At 35.8% G+C, this 21130-nt stretch overlaps 1 protein-coding gene across 1 annotated transcript in view; it reads right to left on the bottom strand.

The window, feature by feature from the left end:
• Positions 1-21130, bottom strand: part of Hook1 (hook microtubule tethering protein 1) — a 46288-nt gene that overhangs the window by 21865 nt on the left and 3293 nt on the right. The window contains exons 2-11 of the mRNA XM_036178725.1: positions 18728-18813; positions 12062-12134; positions 9865-9915; positions 8810-8942; positions 6007-6074; positions 4800-4862; positions 3843-3926; positions 2928-3094; positions 1510-1650; positions 314-515 (exon numbers count right to left, since the gene is read on the bottom strand). Of these exons, the coding sequence (XP_036034618.1) occupies positions 314-515; positions 1510-1650; positions 2928-3094; positions 3843-3926; positions 4800-4862; positions 6007-6074; positions 8810-8942; positions 9865-9915; positions 12062-12134; positions 18728-18813 (1068 nt within the window). The remainder of the gene's footprint in view (positions 1-313; positions 516-1509; positions 1651-2927; positions 3095-3842; positions 3927-4799; positions 4863-6006; positions 6075-8809; positions 8943-9864; positions 9916-12061; positions 12135-18727; positions 18814-21130) is intronic.

Below are 21130 nucleotides of genomic sequence, written 5' to 3'. Positions count from 1 at the left end.
GTCAAAATATTTAAAAGTAGGCTTTATTTTAATAATTTTCAAGGTTGTTTGGTATATGGCATAACAAAACACTGACAAACAATAAAAGCTCAGCAGGGAAACTGTCTTCAGAAGGCAGTACAAAGGTAAAGGATGTAGGTAAGTCAGATTCTTTAACTGTCCCCTAAACTACAACTGCAGAGAGAAGAAATTCATCAGGAGCATACAACTTACTACACTCGATACTAAACTTCCGTATCGCTTTGGAAAATAAAAATGAGATCACAACATTGAACTCTTAATTTCATCAATGACCTATTCAGACAGTGCTCACCTGGCGCTTATAGGTCTCCAGCTGCGCACGTGCCGCGTTGGCCTTCTTCAGCTCCTCTTCCAAGCTCACGGTGTTGTGCATATACATCATATTTGTCTCCTGTAAAGATTTCACCTGCTTACGGAGGTCATTTAGATCTTGTAGCTTCTGACGATACACTTCCACTGCCGACTCCAGCTTATTTGCTTTGTCTGAGGTAGCCCTGCATGAATAAAATGTGTATGAACACAATTTTTTTTCTAGCTAAAAATGAATACTCTAAACAATAACCAAAACATAAGCCTAAAACCATTTCAAGTTCATTATTTTTGTTGTAAAGTCATCAACTATTAAAATCCTTCATATTTGACAGATTGACAGACTTTTAGCACAATGTATCAAAATGCATGATTTGGTACACGTGACTAAGTAATTCTGAGCTATCTAGTTCCCAGGAAAACCACCTATTATCGATTAGCATAGTTGTTTAAGTGTTCGATATGCTTATAAAGTTGACTCAATTGACAAATTTGTCTCTAGCAAACCACTTTTCTTTAGAACTTCATTAATCTGACCAACTGTGCTAAAGCAAAAATGAACTGAAAAAAATTAAATCACTTCAGTAGCACACATAGGTCCAAATTAATAGCTATAATGATTTCTTTTCAAATGGGTATTTAAAACAGAAAAAAATTAAAAAATCACATAAAAATACTAATGTCAGCCCAGTGGCTGAAGGTGCTCCTGAGCAAGCCTGACACCTGAGTTCAGTCACCAAAACCCACATGAGGGAGGAGAGCAAACTCCCACAAGGTGTCCTCGGGCTCCCACAACATGCATGCATACTCCCAAAATCATAGTGGCAGCTAAACATACATTTTATATCCCACAGATAATCCTACTTAAAAGAAACACTAGAATTCTTACCTACGCTGAGTTTCCCAAAACGCAGTAATGCATACGAAATCAGTAGCGTATTATTGACAAAATTCTAAGAAAATATTATCATTTGGGGTTCCGATGTGAAACTGTTCTAACAAGAACTGAACACTACATCTTTAAATGCAGGTCTAACTAATGAGCACAGAAGATGACCAGAAGTCTAAGTAAAAAGTGATCAATCCACAAGGATATTAAGAGTTCTGGTAAGACTGGAAATCACTCAAGTTATCTAAACAATAGCCGAGAAGTGGCATGAGGACCTGGACAGGCCGTACCTAAGAACATCTATCTCATCTTTCAGAGCTCTGGTTTCCTCAGCAAGGCTTGTCAGCTCATCGTTTCTGTGCTGAAATTCAATCAGCTGCTTTTCAAGTTCCTCACAGTGAACACGGTAATCATCTTTTGCAGCTTCAAGCCTTAAAAGAAAAGAAATATTTTTAATATAGTTTCTATCCTTAGTCTTCTTATTGAGATTTGAAATGAATGACATACTTAAATTCCATCTTCAGAAGAAGGAAAATTAAAGTAACTCTTAGCTATTAGTATTGAAACACAAATGAAAGATACATAATGTTGTGAGTTTCCTCTTTACCTCTTATGTATATCTGGTTCTAAATGAAATTTTTTTAATGGGCAAAGATAAAAAAATGTATAAATACAGTAATTTTTTACATACATGGTATGTAAGGAAGTAAAATATTAATTCTGAATAGATTAAGGACAATCAGTCTAGGGCATATTGCTGTGTCAGAAAGCACACAAAAGAAAGATTACATTTAAAGGATACAATGGTTGACTTGGTCAAACCTCAGAGAGCAGAGCATCAAAACCAAGGATGAGAGTGACAGATGTAGCATCCACTGGGAAAGAATCAGTTAATGAAAGCTTGTGTTCCATTTTGAACAGGGAAAAGTTATAAAGAAATTGAGACAACTGATTGTATTGGAAAATGTTCTGTGGTTTAGACAGGAACATGGTGTCAATGCACAATCTCCTAATTATCATCATTATGCTGTTTTGCTGTTTTTAGGAAATACATGCTGAAGCTTAGAGGGGGCTAAAGAATCTGCATTTCTCCAAAAATCTGAATCCCTAACATGAATAATGACTGTGCTAAACAGAGAAAGCTTTATAAAAGTAATAACAACAACAACTATGAAACGGCTGTAAAAGGTATACAGGAAGGAGTTCCTTATATCCTGGCAACTTTATTTTGCAAGTTTGAAATGATAGGAAAATACATGTAAGGTACAATTAAAATGCTCATTCTCAAGGTCTTTGCATAAGGCTCAGTAGACAGCCCATCAGAAACAACCAACCTTTACTAAAGACAAAAGCTTTAGCTGTTTATTGAGTGAAAAGCATCCTTTAAGCTTAAGATCTGCATCCTTTAGTTACTGTTAACTTACTTAGATGGAGGCGCTCTCTCCAAGCCTCTGTGACCCCTCCCCCAACTCTTACTGCCAATGTCTGGCTTCTGTCTTTGAGTTCCTTTGTGTTAATGTACATATTATAACTGGTTAATATGACCAATCCCTGTGAGGAAGGCACTGCTACACCATTTGGTATTTTTGTTAGGTGTTCTTTAATCAATGTCCTAAGCATATATAATTCTCAATTATTGGTTATTGATAATTATGGCTCTTTGGATATTAGTTTAACAAAACTCTGTAATTTCTACTAAAAATGCTACCTGTAGTTTTCTTCTTGTAATTGCTCTAGTTGTAGCTGTGCATGAAAATACTTTTTCGCAACCATTGTATTTGGATCATCAAAAGAGCCATCCAACTGGTCAAGCTTTTCATTCATCATCTCATTCTCAGAAACCAGTGAATTCTTCTCATCTTGAAGTGCAGTCACCTGAGAAACAAGCATCAATAGCAAAACCACCTCTGAAGAACTGGGGGTTCTGTATTCTGACAGAGGGATGAAACAGTTTGACTAAGAGGTGATTTTCAAGGATTCTTCCAACACCAGAATTCTGAGTATAGGAATTTTAGTTCAAACAAGAGAAATCGAATCGATGTTTCTAAATCTAAATCTGAAGAACAGATAGTCTGAGGTCTAAGCTAGTTTTCATATGTAGTCATTTTCTCAGCCTAAATTCTCATTGAGGGCCCAACAGAAAACAGCCAGTCACATATTCTGGAGACAAGCATCTGTGGTTAAAAACCAATAAACAAACAAATAAACAAGCAGCTAGACTGTTTTCAGTTGTACAAGGAAATTGCTCATCTAGTAAAATTGATGAAATAAATGTAAGTGGGTAATGGTAAAACAGCTCAGGGGACTAAAGGGGCTTGTCCTCCAAGTCTGTGGGCCTGAGTTCAGTCTCATGGTGAAAGGAGAGAACCCAGTCCAGGACGTTGTCCTCTCCCATTTTTATAACATGCAACTGAATCCTCACGTACTAAATAGCCCAAATTCTCCAGTTGGTATAATGTGTTTCTTAAAGCTAATCAAGCCAACAATTTTCAAAGTAGAGAAAAATACTTTTAAAACTCCTGCTTAAATGTTAAAGAATCATCATTTTAATGTCTCTTCCATGAAATAAAAGCCAACCTTCAGAACATGTTACCTTTCTCTCCTCAGGATTCTCTGTCCATACCTGCATATCCAGTTCCTGGCACCTTTGCTTCAGCTCTTCCTTCTCTGCTGTGGCTTCCTGAAGCTCTTCTAATGCCCTTTTAAGCTGAAACAGAAAACATCATTCTCAGTAAACCACATTTAGTGAATCAGAATGAAAATTCTTCTATCAACGTGTATTTAGTGATATGAGAAATCACGTTTAAAAATAATCTGTTAACTAATGAGCCTTCATGTGTTGCCTTGGTGTGACATTTTTATAATCTTACTATTAGTTAAAGATAAGGTCCCACAGATGAAATTTTATGAAAATTCTTGGTACAATTTTAAAGGTTATAAGATATTATAATTTTTTAATTTCATTGCAGAAAATATGTAAAAGAAAGTATGCATTTATTTAAACAAAATTTCTATCAAAAAATAAATCTGAAATACTCTTTAAGATATCTAATATTATCCCTGGTTGGGGGGTGGGGAGACCTACAAAAGAAATACCTAAAAATACATTTGGCCTCTCCTTTCACCCTTTCTCTTTCCCTGGACCATCCTGATCAGGTTACAGAAAGAGAGAAGGGAACTTTATCCTGTGTAAATGTGCTGTCACAGGATCCTGACTCTTGGAGCTATTTCTTTAATCTCAACAAAAGGCTAGAAATTGTGTGTGTATATGTGTGTGTGTTGTGTGTATCTGTATTAAAATCATAATAAAAATTTTAGAGATTTTAAAAAATTATCTACTGTTTAAAAGTATAACCATGTAGAATGGGCCACATAAGTATTACAGGCCAACTGAAATATTTAGTGCCACTTACTCTTGGAACATAATGCTATCACTACTTCCATACATTAGAAAACATATATTAATATCCAAGTGGGATCTTACAGCAAATCCCACAGGAGGGATTTTACCCTTTGTGAAATAACTGGTCGGGGAACCATGTCACTGTTGTCAACTCTCCTCACACAATGAAAATCTTACCTGTTGCTCTAATTCTCCAATGGTGTCACTTGCAGGAGAGCTCACGATTTCTTTACTCATCAACTGGGTTAAAATAGCAAAGTTAAATACAATAGTGCAATCTTTATGAAAATCTATTTACCTCAAGTATTATAAATTGATTTATATTTAGCTTTCTTTTGTCTTAATTTAATGAACCTTAGAACATTAACCAGATAAAAACTTCATTAGAGGTAGAACCAAGTAAGAATGTTCAAGCATATTAATGAAAAGATTAAGAATAAATTACAATCCAAGTTTTAGGAGACATTACTGATGATAAACACAAATACATTTTTAAAATGGGGGACTCTTTCATTTCTTTTCTCTTGTTCTTTTTCTAGTCAGTGTTCTCAGGAGGTAGATTAAGCTTGGGGTCCTCCTTCAAGAGCAAGGACTATAGGGTGTGCCATCATGCTCCTCTAAAACAATGACTCAAATATCATAAATTAATGCTTTTCACCCAAGATTTATAACTGGAATTAAGAGCCAATACTGAACCCCAAGAATTTTATATCCTTCTAGTATATCTGACATAACAATAATCTTAAATTCTTAAATTCAGGTTATTTGACTCCAAAATCTAAGTGTTCACAAGTCTAAAGTTCTAAATGCACACGACACAGACACACTAGGTTTTTGCCCTTCCTAATGCTGCTGCCCTTTAATACAGCTCTTCGTGTTTTGGTGACCTCAACCATAAATTTTCATCTCTATTTCATGTCTGTAAATTTTTCTACTATTAAAAACTGTAATGTAAATACAAATATCTGTGTTTCCCAATGGTCTTAGGCAACCCCAGGGCTCATGACCCACAGCTGAGAACTACTGCACTGGTGTCAGGAACATTGTCTTAGCTGGCAGGAAGGAGAGAGGAAATGAAACATGCAGTAGGGTTGATTATTTTGCTTTTATTGGTAAAAGGAATTGAAAAGAACTTTAAGAGACTGGGGACTTAGATCTGTGGAAGGGTATCTGCCAAGGAATCACTAGAAACTGGGTCCTATGCTGAGCTCCAAATTAAAATAAAAGTACTTTAAAATATCAATTATCAGATGGCTTTTAGAATTAGAGGTTCTAAAACTGGGCTTGAAGGCTTTTAACATTTTTTAAGTGTCAAAAAATTGTACACAGTTTTACATAATTTGGTTCAGGGTTTTCATACGCATGTGAATGTGGTATCACTTACCTCCTGAATTGCAGTCATAACCACATGCTGAACAGATTCTTCCAGGGTCATTATATTTTTAATATGCTCTATAAACAAAAAAATTAAATTTGACATAAAATTTGTTCTATACAATTTAACTACCCAATAACCAAAGTGTGAAAATTAATTAAGCATAAATAATCCTTCATGCAAATATACTAATTCACTAATAGGTCCATTAAAAGCAAGATGAAAATTTTTACCTTTAGTAATTTAAATTTAGCCAAAGAAAAAATCCTTTAATTTTTCTAAGTAAAAGAAAAATAATACAAGTAACATTAAAACCACTGATAAAAACTATCCAATTTTAGATCTAGAAATTATTGTTGTACCATCTGCGTCTCAGGAAGGCTTTCAATGGTGTATGTGCAACCTCCCACAACACCTGCTCAGCATCCATTAATTCTTGAGATGTTTAAAGCTTTCCAGACACATAATAGGAAGTAAAGGTGATTCGTCCAGACAAGAAATGAGGAACCTTAATCAAAGAATGCCTCAGAGATGTGCAGACTTAAATCCACTTCAACTAGACATTCTGCCCTCAAATCCAATACTTCTGTGCTTTACTGATTCTTTTAGACATTCCTGTAAGCTCACCTACCACCCAGGCCCACAGCAGGGTCTTGAGCTGGCCCACCCTAACATCTACCCCATCTGATGGAGCTGGTAAAGGGACTGGTCCCATGGAACAACACCAGCAGGATCTCCAGGACTCAGAGTCACTACAGGATATCCCAGAATTTTGGTGAGGATCCAGTGATGACTGTGTATCAGAAACCAGAGGCCTTGAACCAAACCAGTGACTCATTTCGATGAATATTTGCTGGTAAAACAGATTGGAAAAAAGGGTATATACAAAAGGGTGTGTGTGGGGTGTGTGTGTGTGTGTGTGTGTGTGTATTATGTGACACACTGCTCCCAATGCCACCAGGATAAATGAAGAGGTGGTTAGAGAGGTGGGAAAAATGGAGACTCGAAGAGGTTTCTTTTTGTTTGTTCTTGGTTTTGTTTGTTTGCTTTGTTTTTTTAATTTTCTTTGGGAGGGGTGCTGCAGAAGTGAGGGAAGAATATGGGTGGACTGGGAGGTGAGCAGAAATTAGGGTGCATGATGTGAAATTCCCAAAGAATCAATAAAGAAATTATGTTTAAAAAAAATCTTTCCCTTTGAGAAGGGTATTACAATAACAAAGCCAATCCTCACCTCAAACCACAAAAGTACAGAAGTTTTTTTATTCAACAAGTTCATTTCTTGTAGTTTGTTTTTCCTTCTGCAGCTCTGAGAATGGAACCCAGGGCTCTGCATATGACAGATGAGAGTTCCACTACTAAGCCAAATCCTCAGCCCACTAGTAGTTTTTATTTAACTATACAAACCTAATTGCTAACCCAGACACACATTTTGAAAGTGAAACTTTTTTTGTAGGTACTGCTTACTAAACTTTCACTTATATCTCCAGGAACTGAATTTCCTTTCAAAACTATGAAGACAAGAATATTTAATAATGCTTAGGCCTAAATTATGAATGAGATAGTATGTTAAAGTTTTCAGGTTACAACAAAATCAACAATAGGGAAAATTGTAGCTTAGACTGTCAATCATGGCTTAAAATAGAAGCATGATGAATTTACAAGAAAATGAAAGAATGCAATACTAGAAATTAAATAATAGTGAAATTAAATAGAATCAAAGCCAATGTTACTTCTCTGAAAATGAATCATGTCTGAAATTTTGGAAACATGAATTAGGCAAAAGTATGCTATAAATAACCAGACACTAAAAAAGAAGTATTAATCAAAGAATAAAAGGAACCAAACTGTAACAAAAAGTACTAGATTTTAAACCTCAACTATTCCTTTTCAAATTCAAAATAGCCAGGAACCTGTATGAGTAAAAAGTCTTACTTCTCACAAAAACAAACAAACAAAACCCACAACATACAGATCTTTACAGTCCCCTGGCACTAAATATAGAAAAAGCAATTAGGTACCTGCTGAAAAAAGTAACTACTAAATTACAGACACTAATAGGAAAGTTTTATGGTGTGTGTGTGTGTGTGTGTGTGTGTGTGTGTGTGTGTGTGTGTGTGTATTTTATAAACTTCAATTGAGTTCATGTTATTTTATATTTCTTGAGCTTGAACTTACTGAATTTATCTATCCTGTATCCTTTCTTGAACATGAAGTCTTTATGAAGGAAGTGCTCTAAGACCAAGCTTTGGTCAAACCACACAGTCGTGTCAAAGGTCTTCCCATCTAAGATATACAAGCCTCAGTGCAAAGGAGATTCAAGTCTACTCAGGTTACCATGTTTATGACTTTTTTGCTCAGTAGTACACAGACTACTATGCTTATATATACTAGTGTAATGAACCAGTTCCATTAATATGTGCACTACTCCACTTCTCAAAAACAAACAGTGGACAGGTTTCTTCTAAACAGCAGGTATTATTTGAAGAAGTTTAGATTATAATTAGCTGAATATTTTATTATGAACCTAAAATTCTACCTTATTAACTACCCAGTGTGTGCTAAACACCAGATATCCAACTATTTGAACTAAATATGCTTAATTTAGCCAGTGACCACCAGAATACAGGAAACTCAACAGCTTCAGAATTATTAATGACAGGGAAGTCTAGAATTTAGATCTAGTTTATTGCAGGGTGATTTCAGTCACACAGTAGTAGGAAGATAACATCTTCCTGTAAAGGTCACCACTGAGGACTAGCAAAGTAGAATGTTTCTAGAAAGTGGGTACCTCAAATGACTACAATTTGCTTACCTTGCTTCCTTTCACAGTTGACTGCACAGCCTAGAATAAGCTGAAGCAACCTTCCAAGCTCCACAGGGTCTGAACACTCAGTTATTTGGTTTAAATCAGGGATAAGTTCTTCAGAAATCTGCTGCCCCAAAAACTGAAGAATCAAAATAATAAATTAGATCACTCAGTTAAGAAGGCTACAAAGAATTTGATTATTTAAAGAAAAATTAATTTAAAATAAGTTCATGAAAGAACTCAAATAAATTAAGATAACATAAGTCAGTAATATTGACAAAAACTAAGTAAGCAATATCCTGGCTACTTCTCAATATTCAGAGTCAATTGTATTTGGTTTTTATTTGGCCTCACTATCAAAAAAACAAAAAACAAACAAACAAGGATTTGTTAAGAAGGACCTAGGTTATCTTACTCTAACAAAAATGTTTTCCCAGTAAGTAGTAAACAGGATTATGCTAGCACAAAATATAAAGGCAATACTACTAATAAAGGTAAAATTATTTATACAACCTGAAGAGAAGTCAGACTATCTGAAGACTATTTGTAATAGTATGTATCACCTAGTTACAACATAAACCACTGCACTTTTACAAATGAACAAAAAATCCAGTGGATTTGACTTTTTCTGTCCCTTCCTTATTTTCTTGACACTTCTTATGAAGTTTCTAAGGACTCTGGATGTATACAGCACCCAGAAAATTCTTATAACAGTATTCAAACTTTTATAAGGAACTTTCAAGTTTATTTCCGTGACATTAAAAAAACAGAAGAAAACTTCCTGAATAACAAAATCAGTTCAAAGGCCACCAATTATTGCACAATAAATTCTATTTGCAAAAATAATTTAGAGTATCAAAATGAGAGCTACCTTCTTTTCTTGTTCTTTTTTGGAAATCCAATGCATTTCAGCTTTAAACCTCACCATTTCCCCCCCAAAATCTGAGTGCTCTAAAAGTGGCAATGTAATTATTGTAATTCCGAATTTTATTAAAATATAATGCTATAAACAAGAAGTCAAGCAACTAGAATTTTTGTTTAAAATCTGGTATTTCTTGTACCTCATGATAATAACTTGTAATTCCATGGAGGACCTTCTTTAAGTTACTAGCCTAAAGTAGAACAAAAAGAAAAAATAAATGTTTGTTTCATGTTAATAATGAAGGACATACACAAAGATGAGAGACAATAATATTTCCAATAAAAAGAAAACATTATCAAATTCCTCACCAAGAGAAAAAATATATAAGAAACCTAATAAAAAATTCAAAATACTCATAAGAAATGAAAATATCAGAACTGATAGCTGAATTTATTATCAGTACTGAAAAGAAAAATCATAATCATTCATGGAAACTTAAGGATGCCTCCCTATGTAACTGATGGGAAAATTAAACAGAACATACATAAAATATGCACTGCACTATCAGCAAATTTGGCACATATTTAGGGAATAAATGAGGATGTATACTGCTTTCAGGTGCACTTGGGGCACTCACTAAGACACAATATATATGAGAAAGCAAGTCTGTCATTTGTTCAAAGAACCCATACAAAGGTGGGAAAGGAGATCAAACTTCCCAAACTTGTTCTCTGACTTCCACACACATGATGTAGCATGTGCACACTCCAAACACACAATAATAATAAAATACTTTATAGGGTGTGGAATGTGTAAGACAGTGTTTAATATTAGGACACAAAATAGGCCTAACAATTATTATTTAAACCTCTTCAAGAAGCAAGATAAAGAAGAGCATGTGTAAACAATAAAAAGAGAATAAAATGAGGAAATCAATTAAATAACTAAAAATTTTTTTTAAATAAAACTGAAAAATATTATGCTAAATATTACTAGGGAAAATACAAAAATTTTCGACATCAGGAAAGAATGGTAAGACATCATTACAGAAGGCTCAGTGATTAAGAACACTGGCTGCTCTTTTAAAGGACTGATTCAATTCCCAGCATCCATGTCACTGCTTACAACTGGTTATAACTCCTCCGCATACACAAAGCATGCACATGGCACCTATACATGCAGCTAAAACACACATACATACAAAATAATAAGTTTAAAATATTATACATATATATTTGTTCATTAGCATAGTATTACAGTAGTACTATTAAAAACTATGACATAAATTAAACATCCTTTATGAAACAAACACAGGCCCCACAAGTCACAAGAAACCCAAAAGAAGTAAAGGGATTTAAAAATAGAAAATTATTTGCAGATAAAGTTAAATACCACACACACAAACACACACACACACACACACACACACACACAATTCCACCATGGAATTTTCCCCCAAATAAATTAAGTAAAGATTCACGCATATAGTAAAGTTTAAGTAAAGATCCATTGCTATAGCCTAAACTAGAAATAATTCAAATATCCTACCAGGTGAATAGCTAAACAAAAACTGCATATCAATGTAGTACACAACAATAAAGACATAATGATTAATTCAGGTAACACAGATGAATCTCAAAATCATTATATTGAGTAAATGAAGTCTACATACACAAACAGTGCACTGTTTGGTTGCATTTATACAGAATTCTAGAAATGAGAACTCAAGTGACCCAAAGCAGACCCACAGCCATCAGAAGCCAGTCATGGGTGAGGATTAACTGAAAAGAGACCAAAGTGTAAGTTCTAGGATGGCAGAAAATCTCTGTAAATATACATGGTATTTATCTCTGGGTAAACTCAGGTCTCCTAGTTACTTTGTTATTGCATGATAACACAATGACTAAAAGTAAGCTGGGAAGGAAAGGGTTTATCGGGCTTACAAGTCCTGATCACAATCAATCACTGAATCAGGACAAGAACTCAAACAGCAGAAGAGGCAGAAACCTTGGAGGACAGCAGCTTAATGCCTGCTTTCAAGTTCACATCTATTCAGCCTGCTTTCTTAAACCTCCCAGGACCCCCTGCCCAGAGGTGGCACTGCCCCCAGGGGACTGTGCCTGCCCCCATCAATCAACAATTAAGAAAATGACCAGCAGACATGCTTACAGGCCAATCTTATGGAGGCATTTCTTTTTCAGTTCAGCGTCTGTCCTTCCAGGTAACTCTAGTTTGAGTCCGGTTGACAAAAACTGACTGGCACACTATGTGTTAACTCAGACTGAAAAATGCACTCATGCATTAAACTTTTTAAAAAGCACTGAGTTGAGTTCAGTACCACTGTTAAGAGCTCTGCTTGCAACAGGTGTCCTCTCCCCACATCCATTTCTGCATACCTTTATTCTCCAGTTGTCTCCAACATCATCTTTAATTCGGCTTAACCAAGAATCGTTGAACCAGGCTACGTCACTAAAACAAAAATATAAAAGCTAAACTTCAGAATGTTTTTGTAACATGAAAAACAAAACTGAATCAAGGTATGAAGTAGTTATAGTTTAAAATCTATCCTTAGTAAGATTAGCAGTAATTTAAATGAAGCCTTTAAATTTTTTGTGATTATGAAATTTTAATTTGGGAATTCCTTCCCATATTGTTATGTAAGTCATTAACACTCCCAATTAAACAAGTACTTAGTAAATATTCTGCACTAGGCATTCTGCCACCAAGCCTGAAAAAGTACACACAAATCCAATACTCTGAGGTATCTACTATACATGGAACACTCAATCTGTGTGAGGTACTACTTCATTTAAATATCATAGTAACTTGGCCAAGGATAGGCTACGCTCAATCTCCGTATTTAGGGAACAGAGGAAAGGGGCAAAGTAATTTGCCTAAAGTGACACTGGTACATTGCAAAACCTCAAAATAGTTTATTAGGTATGGTTAAATACAATGTTTAAATGAAGAAATCTACTAAGCTAAATGCTAAAGAAAACATCTGTTTTCATTAGAAATAAAGCTCTATGTTAATACTGAAGACTGAGACAAACAACTAACATATAAAAATATGAATTTAATGGGTTTGAACATGCAATATAGACAAAGCATATTAGCAGACTATATTCTGACTATCTGGATGCCTTGTCTAAGGGACTGAGCAAGATCAATATAAAAATTGATTACTCACTGACTTATAGAGAAATAGCTATTAAAGGAAGTAAAGAAGAGGTGATAGACACTGAGGCCTAAGTCACCTTTGATCCCTTTGCAAGGCCTCAGGAGAGTGCTCTGAGACAAGTAGACTTACACCTTACAGATAAACTAATATGACCCTTTCCCAGGCCAGATCTTGAAGCAAAAATAAAAATAAAAATAAAAAGAGGAGGGAGGAGGAAGAAGAGGAGGAGGAGGAGGAGGAAAAAAGAAACTGAAAGTAAAATATATTTCACTCTGAGAACTCAGATTTCTCTGCTCCAGTTGTTCTGGTACAGAGTGGGTCACTCTGGCTAGGGAAGCAAAATATGGCTTCTCCATTTTCAATTCATTTACTTAAGAGTTCCTAACTGTCCAACTTCTCCTGGTTGCAAAGATTACAATTACAAATACAATGTACCTGAGTGCATGCTGCTAGCCAGGTGTTTATCTAAAATGATTTAATGAGTCAAAATTGTTAAAAACTTTCTTTTAACATCAGATTAAGTAATATAACGTCCCAGGTATGGCAGGTGTCATGAGTAACTTTATCTGTCAACTTTTCTGGGTCACCATACCAAATATTTGGCCAATCACATCTAAATGCTGCTACAATGACACTTCTAGATACAACTTAGGTAAGCAGGTAAGGAGAGCAGATAACCCTCAGGAAAGTGAGTGGGCCTCACCCAGTCAAAGGCCTGAGGAGGAAGACAGACTTCCCTGCGGGAAAGAGTAAATCTCAGCAGCAGACTTCCCTTCGACTCTGGTTCTCCAGCCTGCTGGCCTATTCTGCACTGCAAGCCTGTACAGGTAAATGAACCAGTCCCTTAAAATAAACATACACACACTCACACACACCCCACTCTTGGTACTGCTACTCTGCAGCCCTGACTACTACACTAATCTCTTAGCCAACCTTCCCCTAAAAAATAATCTAAGTTTAGCAGTCTATGCTGCTAATTACCTTCAAAATTTAAATCTACAGATTAATCTATTTTGATTATCTAGCTCTTCCCCAATTCCTCCCCTCTTCTTAAAACTTTCTTGTATTTCTTTCCATTCCTAATCAATTTTAGTCCTAAGAAACACTTCTTCTTTCTCCATAATAAACTTGCTCCTGCCTTCTTACAAGCAAATTCACCCTTCTGTAAGAATTAACATTAAACTAATTTTCCCACTATTCCCCTGATATTCAACCTCAGAAACTTTTTTTTTTTTACACTGGCATATCATCTATATAACTTAATTTTTTTTTTACATTTATCAGACTTGAATGGCATTTAAAAAAACACCAAAAAGAGAAGATGACAGGAGTTAATGAAGAAAAATACAATCCAATTATTTTCTAACAAAAACTAAGCAAAAATCATTACATTATGTCTTCAAAAATTTTAGCAGCTAACTTGAGGGAATAACTATATTTTTACTTACTAATAAAAATTGTATTGCCTTCAATCAATGCCCCAAGACTATTGTTGAATGAGAATCTATCAAAAGGACTCAAGGTACTGGATTTCTATTGTTACCATTGAATAAACACTGGCTTTGGAGTCAGACTAAATTAATACAAATCTCAGCCTTACAATTTTATTCACTGACTTCTAAAAGTAGCTCTCTAGATCCTCACTCCTCATGTATAAACTAGACATAAAAATAATAATAAATAATACGGCATATTTAAAAAAACTTAAATAAGGCATGAGAAGATGGCTCAGTGCATAAACACATGTGCCTGAGTTCAGATCTGTGGCACCCATGTAAAAGTTCAGTGCATCAGTACACGCCTATAACCCCAGTGCTGGGTGTGAAGTGCGGGCAAAGAGGTGGATCCTGGGAACTCACTGCCAATCAGGACAGCCAAAATGGTGAGCTCCAGGTCAGAGACTAGCCTGCTTCAAAAAAATGAGGTAGAGAATGAGAAAGGAAAATACACATCAACCTCTGGGTTCCATAAGCAGACAACTGCACAAGCACAGACACACACACACACACACACACACACACACACACACACACACACACAAATAAGCCATATAATAGGACCTATAATGATATATTTAGTAAATACTCAGATATCAGCTATCATGGTTTATCATGACACCTGCAAAATGAAAAATGAATGATAAAGGCTAAATATTTCAATTCTATACCACACTCCTCTTTGCAAAAGACATCTAGTCAAAGACAATATAAACCCACATATATGACAAGGCTGGTCAACTGACAAAGTAGGGGGAGTGGATACATTCTTGGTAGCAGTATGTAAACCATGTTTTCTAAAAAGACATGTTTCAGTTTTAACTTTGTGCCTATAAATGTGACCTTGTTTGGAAACAGGGTCTTCACAGAATCAATCCAGGTAGGAAGAGATCATATTGATTTAGAATGGGTGTAGTGGGTAGCCATTCCGGATAGAGGAGCTCTCTTGGTTCATAGACAGTGGAGGCAGACAGAGCAGAGTTTTCCAGAGAACACACTGGACTGCACTACACCTTTCCCAGACCCTGTTACCTATCCCTTCACTTGTAAGTTACCTGACAAAATAAACCTCCCTTTTAACTACGTGGACTGGCCTTAATAATTTCACCAATAAATGGGTCCATAAGACTAGTGCCCTTAAAATGGAACAGATATGGCTGCAAACAGAGGCACAGTGACCCTAGAAATGCCCAGGACTGCCAGAAACTGGAAAGCGCAGAGAAGATCCTCTCGCTGAAGCTTTGGAGTAAGGACAGCCCACTCAACAGCTTAATTTAGTCTTCTAACTACAGAAACTATAAGAGGATAAAGTTTTGTTGGGTTAAGCTATACAGCCTGTGGCATTGTTACAGCAGCCCTAGAAAACTAACACAGGTATAGGTGCACCCCCGCCCTGGCCCAGTGCACAACTTCTTTTTCCACAACTGCACCTTCCACATGCATTTTTTAAAAGAGTGCACATATTACATAGCCAAGCTAATCTTTGCAAAAGACATCTAGTCAAAGACAATATAAACCCACATATATGACAAGGCTGGTCAACTGACAAAGTAGGGGGAGTGGATACATTCTTGGTAGCAGTATGTAAACCATGTTTTCTAAAAAGACATGTTTCAGTTTTAACTTTGTGCCTATAAATGTGACCTTGTTTGGAAACAGGGTCTTCACAGAATCAATCCAGGTAGGAAGAGATCATATTGATTTAGAATGGGTGTAGTGGGTAGCCATTCCGGATAGAGGAGCTCTCTTGGTTCATAGACAGTGGAGGCAGACAGAGCAGAGTTTTCCAGAGAACACACTGGACTGCACTACACCTTTCCCAGACCCTGTTACCTATCCCTTCACTTGTAAGTTACCTGACAAAATAAACCTCCCTTTTAACTACGTGGACTGGCCTTAATAATTTCACCAATAAATGGGTCCATAAAACTAGTGCCCTTAAAATGGAACAGATATGGCTGCAAACAGAGGCACAGTGACCCTAGAAATGCCCAGGACTGCCAGAAACTGGAAAGCGCAGAGAAGATCCTCTCGCTGAAGCTTTGGAGTAAGGACAGCCCACTCAACAGCTTAATTTAGTCTTCTAACTACAGAAACTATAAGAGGATAAAGTTTTGTTGGGTTAAGCTATACAGCCTGTGGCATTGTTACAGCAGCCCTAGAAAACTAACACAGGTATAGGTGCACCCCCACCCTGGCCCAGTGCACAACTTCTTTTTCCACAACTGCACCTTCCACATGCATTTTTTAAAAGAGTGCACATATTACATAGCCAAGCTAAAGATAAGGAACTAAAGAAGCCATCACTAAGTCAATGGCTCCCCACGGCTAATCGTATAGCTTAGACAACTGTTTAAGATCTTATTACATAAATGTATACCTGCCTCAGATAAGTAAAAATAATTATCTAAAAGGCTGCCTTTTCTTTAAGAAGCAGAATTTATCTTCTCACCTTTATTAACAACTTTCATGTGATTTGGTATGACTCATCAGTAAAATTTATTATAAATGTTACCATATACAGTACTTTGAAACAGTCAAAGAAATATAATGAAATTAGTCTTTTTATTAGGATGATACTTTGATCCAAATAAGTAAAACTTTTTCTTGGAAGTCTTACTGGCCCACATACAGACTTCTAGAAAAGGGTTAAAAATAAAATGTTACTTAGATGATAAGGAGGTTAAAAAATCAAAGAATACAATAAAACAGGCAAATTACAAGTGGGAGATTTCAGGGGACAGTCAGAGAGCTTGGACCTATTTTAGTTCACTAATCATTTGTTTAATGAAGAAACCTTTCTTATTAACTAACTTATATAATTTCCCTGAAAAATAAAAGCTATCCAAAGACAATAATATGCACATGAACAAGGAAAGAGAGAGGCAGAGGCAGAGGCAGAGACAGAAAGACAGCGAGAGTAAAAATCTGACCGTGGAAAAGAAAGCAATGAAAACACCAGATATCATTTAGACAAAACCAACGCACCTGGTGCTACTCCAAACTGTGCTGGCAAATCTGGGAGATCAAACAGCCACACACACACAACACACCAGGAAAGACCCTATAGCATAAAGCCATTGAGCTCATCAATACAAACAGAAATGTCATCTTTGGCAAAGTATGGTATCTCATGTCTACAACCCGAGCAGTTTAGAAGTTGAAGCAGGAGGATTGCTCCAAGCATGAGGCAGCCCAGTTGAGATTAGAGTGAAACTCTGAAAAAATTAAAAAAGGAAAAAGAAAACCAGGCCTAGTTTAGGGGCCGATGATGTCTTCACACAGCACTGTTAAGAAATGAATGGATAGACATCTTTTCTTCTTACAGCCACAAAGTATTACAATAAAAGCAGCAAGATAGACATTCCATCATGGCATCCTCAAATCAAGAAGTACTATGTTGGCTTTGGTCAAGTAGATGGTTTTAAAACAAGATGAAAATGAAACAAATAAGAAAATTAAGAAAGCAGGGAAGAGTATTTTTCAGTACCTGAAGAAATGTTAACATGTTTTCAGTTAAATCTGCATACTCAAATTAGATAATTTTGAAAATGCCAAGTCATTAAGATTTTAAAATAATCTCAAACTGTGTTTTCTAGGAATGGCGTAGAGATTCTTGTTGCTCTGTCTACAGGGTTTTTGAAGTCAGTTTCATCTTGTAGATGGTGGGAAAAAGTCAATTTAATAATCTCTGACTAGAGAACAATGAAGTCAAGATAGGATTCTGGTCTCTTTTTAAATAGTTATATTAAAAATTCTTCCATCTATTATTTTTTAATATTTGTCAACCATAGTCCAAGGATTAAGATTGTAGTCTACAATATAAACTGTATCCTCAATAGCACAAATGGCTGATTCTGAACTCATAATTTTTAAATAATGTTTAGTGTATATTAACATACCCAAAGCCAGAATCTTAACTACTCAAGTCTTGTCTATGCTTTGTAACTTCAAAGTCCATTAACTCAACATGATTATTGGTAGACTCACAAATTACTATTATTTCAAAATTAGATTTCTAATATAGTTCTTTTTCTAAATCAGTACTTACTGTGTTAATAGTATCTAAGAATCTCTATATAAAGAGCTGTCAAAAGAACAACCCACATCTGTAGCAAATGCATGCAAGTATATCATTCATTTATCCATTTCTCCTTGAAGGATATATGAATCTTTATCAACCATTTGGCTAAAATAAATCTTTATAAACAATCAAGGAATCATGAGGTGGTAAAATGTTCTTGTTCCCTGGTTGCAAGAATGCCTTGGTGCTGTATGTCTGACTAAGTCTACTGGACAGGATGAAATTTCAATCCCCTTTATACGAGTGTTCTAGCTGCTATTGGGTTTACATTCTTACGAGGAATACTTCGGTCACTACTCACATTTGATGAAGAACTTGTGCCATGGTCACTCCATTAGTCAGCTGTTTGACATCTTGACAAGGTGAGGCAGTCTTGAATGTCTGCAGCTAAAATGACATAAAACAAATCACTTTGCTGTTGTACTATCCCTACAGAACAAAATAAATGATAAAAAGCAATTAAAATTGATTTATTTTGTTTAAGTACAGATGGAAGACTATTTCTATAGCTGTATAAAACAAACACATGTTAAGATAAAATCATGCCTAATATAGTGAACCACAGTGGTGCTATATGAAATTATTCAGCATTTCTGAATAAAACAAACTCTCAGATGTATCTATTGTAAGGAGAGCTTCAGAGAAATAACTTCAAGGTAATTGAACAATTACTAGTTAAAATGCCATTGACGTTAGGAAGATAGGAAAAGACAAGCTGGAAGTGTTAAGTCTGAAACTACTTATACCATATGAATGAGTTCTGAGAGAAACCAGGACTATCCAACAATTAGCCATAGAGCACAGACAGCTGAGCTATTTCAATCTAGGATGGATTCAGCTATTGCTAACATTTCAGATCTTGATTTTAAAACTGTTCATGAGGCTGACAAGATGGTGCCGCTGCTAAGTCTGATGGCCTGTGTGCAATCTCCAAAACTCACGTGGCAGAAGGACAAAAACAACTCTTGCAAGTTGTTCTCTGGCCTCCAGCTGTAGCCTGTGTTCAAACAATTACACAAACACAATCAAGGACTAAGTAAACTAATGTAATTTTTAAAATGTCATGTGCAGTTTAAGAGAGAAGTAGGATAATGACATCTTTTTCAAAACAGCAAATATAAGATAAGAAAAATTTCATAAAGTAAAAGCTAAAATAGATCATAGAAATGTATAGAAATCTAATCTCTACCCATACTAAATGTATTATGATCTTCTTTTCCTACACATATTCACTCTCTGCACTATTCACTTACTACCCTCAAGTTTACTGATTAACTATCAGAGTCCATGTGCTTCCTTCCATCCCAGCATAACTATGATTTTGTGCATTTTGAGATTCGACAAATCTATCCCTGTTTTTCTAGTACAAAAGAAGGATGGAATGCTTTCAAATCCCATGAAGATACTTTCTTGAGCTCCTACTTGATGTGGGGCACTGTGGTACAAGATGAGATTACAAAGGCAAATCACCAGATTCTCCCTCAAAGCTGCTATCATTAAAAATTACAAAAAAGAGAAAATGGCACGTCATGTTGAGACAACTTGATTAGTTCATATTCACAGTATACATGAATTATTTTTGAAAGTAGAAAAAAAGTCAATTAATTTAATTTAAATTGGTAGTTTAGAAAAGCCTTCTTGTAGAAAGTTCCTGAATGGGAGGGCTTGAGGGTTAAACAGCAAAACTCTGAAGTCAAGGAACCCTCAGGAAATATGAATATTTTTATCATACACAGATGATAGAAAACATGACTTTCTTAAGGAGCATGCACTGAAGTATCATTGGATTGTCAGTACAAAGGAGGATGAGAAAAGACTGTCAGCCAAGGGTATTGAAGAGACAGTCAGGAGTAAGGACGCTGAAGGACTGACAAACACCTTGGACATTTCCTCCTTAGCAAAACCATCTACGTAATGGGAAACAACTGGGAAAGTTTCTACCACAAAAGTCAGCTGGGAGAAGGCAGTGAAGGAGGGAGCATATCACATCAGCCATCTGCACATGGTTATGTGCCCAATGGCTATTAGACAATCTGGACTAAAAAGTCAAGTTTTCCTGAAGTGTAACAATACCTGTTCACATGAAAATACATGTTCAAATCTCCAATAAGTCAGAAAATCCACAGAGGTTCTTGTGCATGTTGGCTTTAGAGAAATCAGGAATCACAAAGTAGTGGTAGGGAAGAGAGAGATGCACTAGAGATACAGAATATCACATGTGCTTGTGTATAAGAGATGAGTTAGGAGGTTCCTGCAACTATCCTGTCGATAAAATGGACAGTACCAAGACACGTACAATGTGAACTCAGAATACAGGAGAAATGGGTTATATGAGATATGAAAAGAATTTTACAAGTGGGTGGATACACAGGGAAGAGAAATTACAGTATCTTTAAAAGGAAAACATTGTAGCTACTATTGGCCAACATGCTAATTTTTCATATGTAACTCAGACATATCACCAACATTTTACAACTTGGATATGATTAGTGGCTTTAAAAGATCAATTTCAGAGTATTAGGCAGAACAATCCTGAGTCAGTGAGGTGGCTCAGCAGTAAAAACCACTTGCTATCAACCTGGAATTCACATGGAGATGCAGCTCCCTCAAGTTGCCCCATCTCTATATGTGCAATAACTGAACTTAAGAAGTTTGAAAAAGCAATGTAGACAAACACATAAGGTGTATCTATGAAATGGAGTTG

The sequence above is a fragment of the Onychomys torridus genome, chromosome 2 (genome assembly GCF_903995425.1).
Source record: "Onychomys torridus chromosome 2, mOncTor1.1, whole genome shotgun sequence".
NCBI classification, from domain to species: domain Eukaryota; kingdom Metazoa; phylum Chordata; class Mammalia; order Rodentia; family Cricetidae; genus Onychomys; species Onychomys torridus.
Note: the sequence above shows the minus strand (reverse complement) of the source record. Positions and strands in the feature narration are given on the sequence as shown.